This window comes from Buceros rhinoceros, unplaced genomic scaffold (genome assembly GCF_000710305.1).
Source record: "Buceros rhinoceros silvestris isolate BGI_N320 unplaced genomic scaffold, ASM71030v1 scaffold30480, whole genome shotgun sequence".
NCBI classification, from domain to species: Eukaryota; Metazoa; Chordata; class Aves; order Bucerotiformes; family Bucerotidae; genus Buceros; species Buceros rhinoceros.
In genome coordinates, this window is record NW_010389477.1 from 2246 (window position 1) to 3049 (window position 804).

The 804-nt window shown below is 64.4% G+C and overlaps 1 protein-coding gene across 1 annotated transcript in view; it reads left to right on the forward strand.

The window, feature by feature from the left end:
- Window positions 1-740, forward strand: part of LOC104491982 (ras association domain-containing protein 8-like) — a gene marked incomplete at its 3' end in the record, with an annotated part of 1384 nt that extends 644 nt beyond the window's left edge. Inside the window, exon 3 of the mRNA XM_010134483.1 lies at window positions 5-740. Coding sequence (XP_010132785.1) covers window positions 5-740 — 736 coding nt within the window. The remainder of the gene's footprint in view (window positions 1-4) is intronic.
- Window positions 741-804: the final 64 nt, after the last annotated feature.

Genomic DNA, 804 nt, shown 5'->3' on the forward strand with positions numbered 1-804 from the left:
CGAGCGCGCCCCCCAAAGCCCCCGAGAGGACTTTCATCCGGGCCAGCTTGCCCATCAAGCCCAGGCCCGCCGGCATGGATGCGCTCCGTTCCCGGGAGCCAAAAAAATCCATGACCTTCAACTTGGGCCCTATGGGCTCCAGCGACCCCTTCGCCATGAGCCGCTGGAGGCACCAAGCCCGGGAAGGGATGGACGTGGAAGGCAGTGGGGTTGTCCAGCCCTCCAAGGAGGAGCTGTTTAGGAGGGTCTTGCGTCAGCAAGAGCAGCTTCATTCCTTGGAGGCCCATGGGGACACCCTGGAGATGGACCTACAGCTCTGGGAGCGTGGCCGGCTCACTGGCCAGGAGGACGAGATCCTCTACCTGGAGCACCTGGTGCGGAGGAACGAGACAGAGCTGGGTGAGGAGGAGTTCTGGCAGAGCGAGCTCCGGCTGGAGAAGGAGTGTGAGCGGGAGCGGCAGGAGCGGGTTAGGAGCCTGCGGGCCAGCCTGGAGGAGTACACCCAGAGGATCTACGAGCTGAGCGCTCGCACTGAAGCCCTGCAGGAGGAGATCCAGTGGGAGATGGCCGAGAGGGCCAAGAGGGGGAAGGAGACCCCTGCGCCCAGCCCCACAGAGCTGGAGGACATGGCTGCCAAGATGAAAAGGGACCTGGAGGCCAAGGTCAAGCAAGGCACCCAGCTGGAGAGCAACCTGGCCAGCGTGGAGAAGGCCCTGGAGGAAGCTGAAAGGAACCTGCAGGTAGATAGGACCGGCTTGAGCAGCCCCACGGGGCGGTGGGACCTGCGGGAGGTCCAGCGGAATG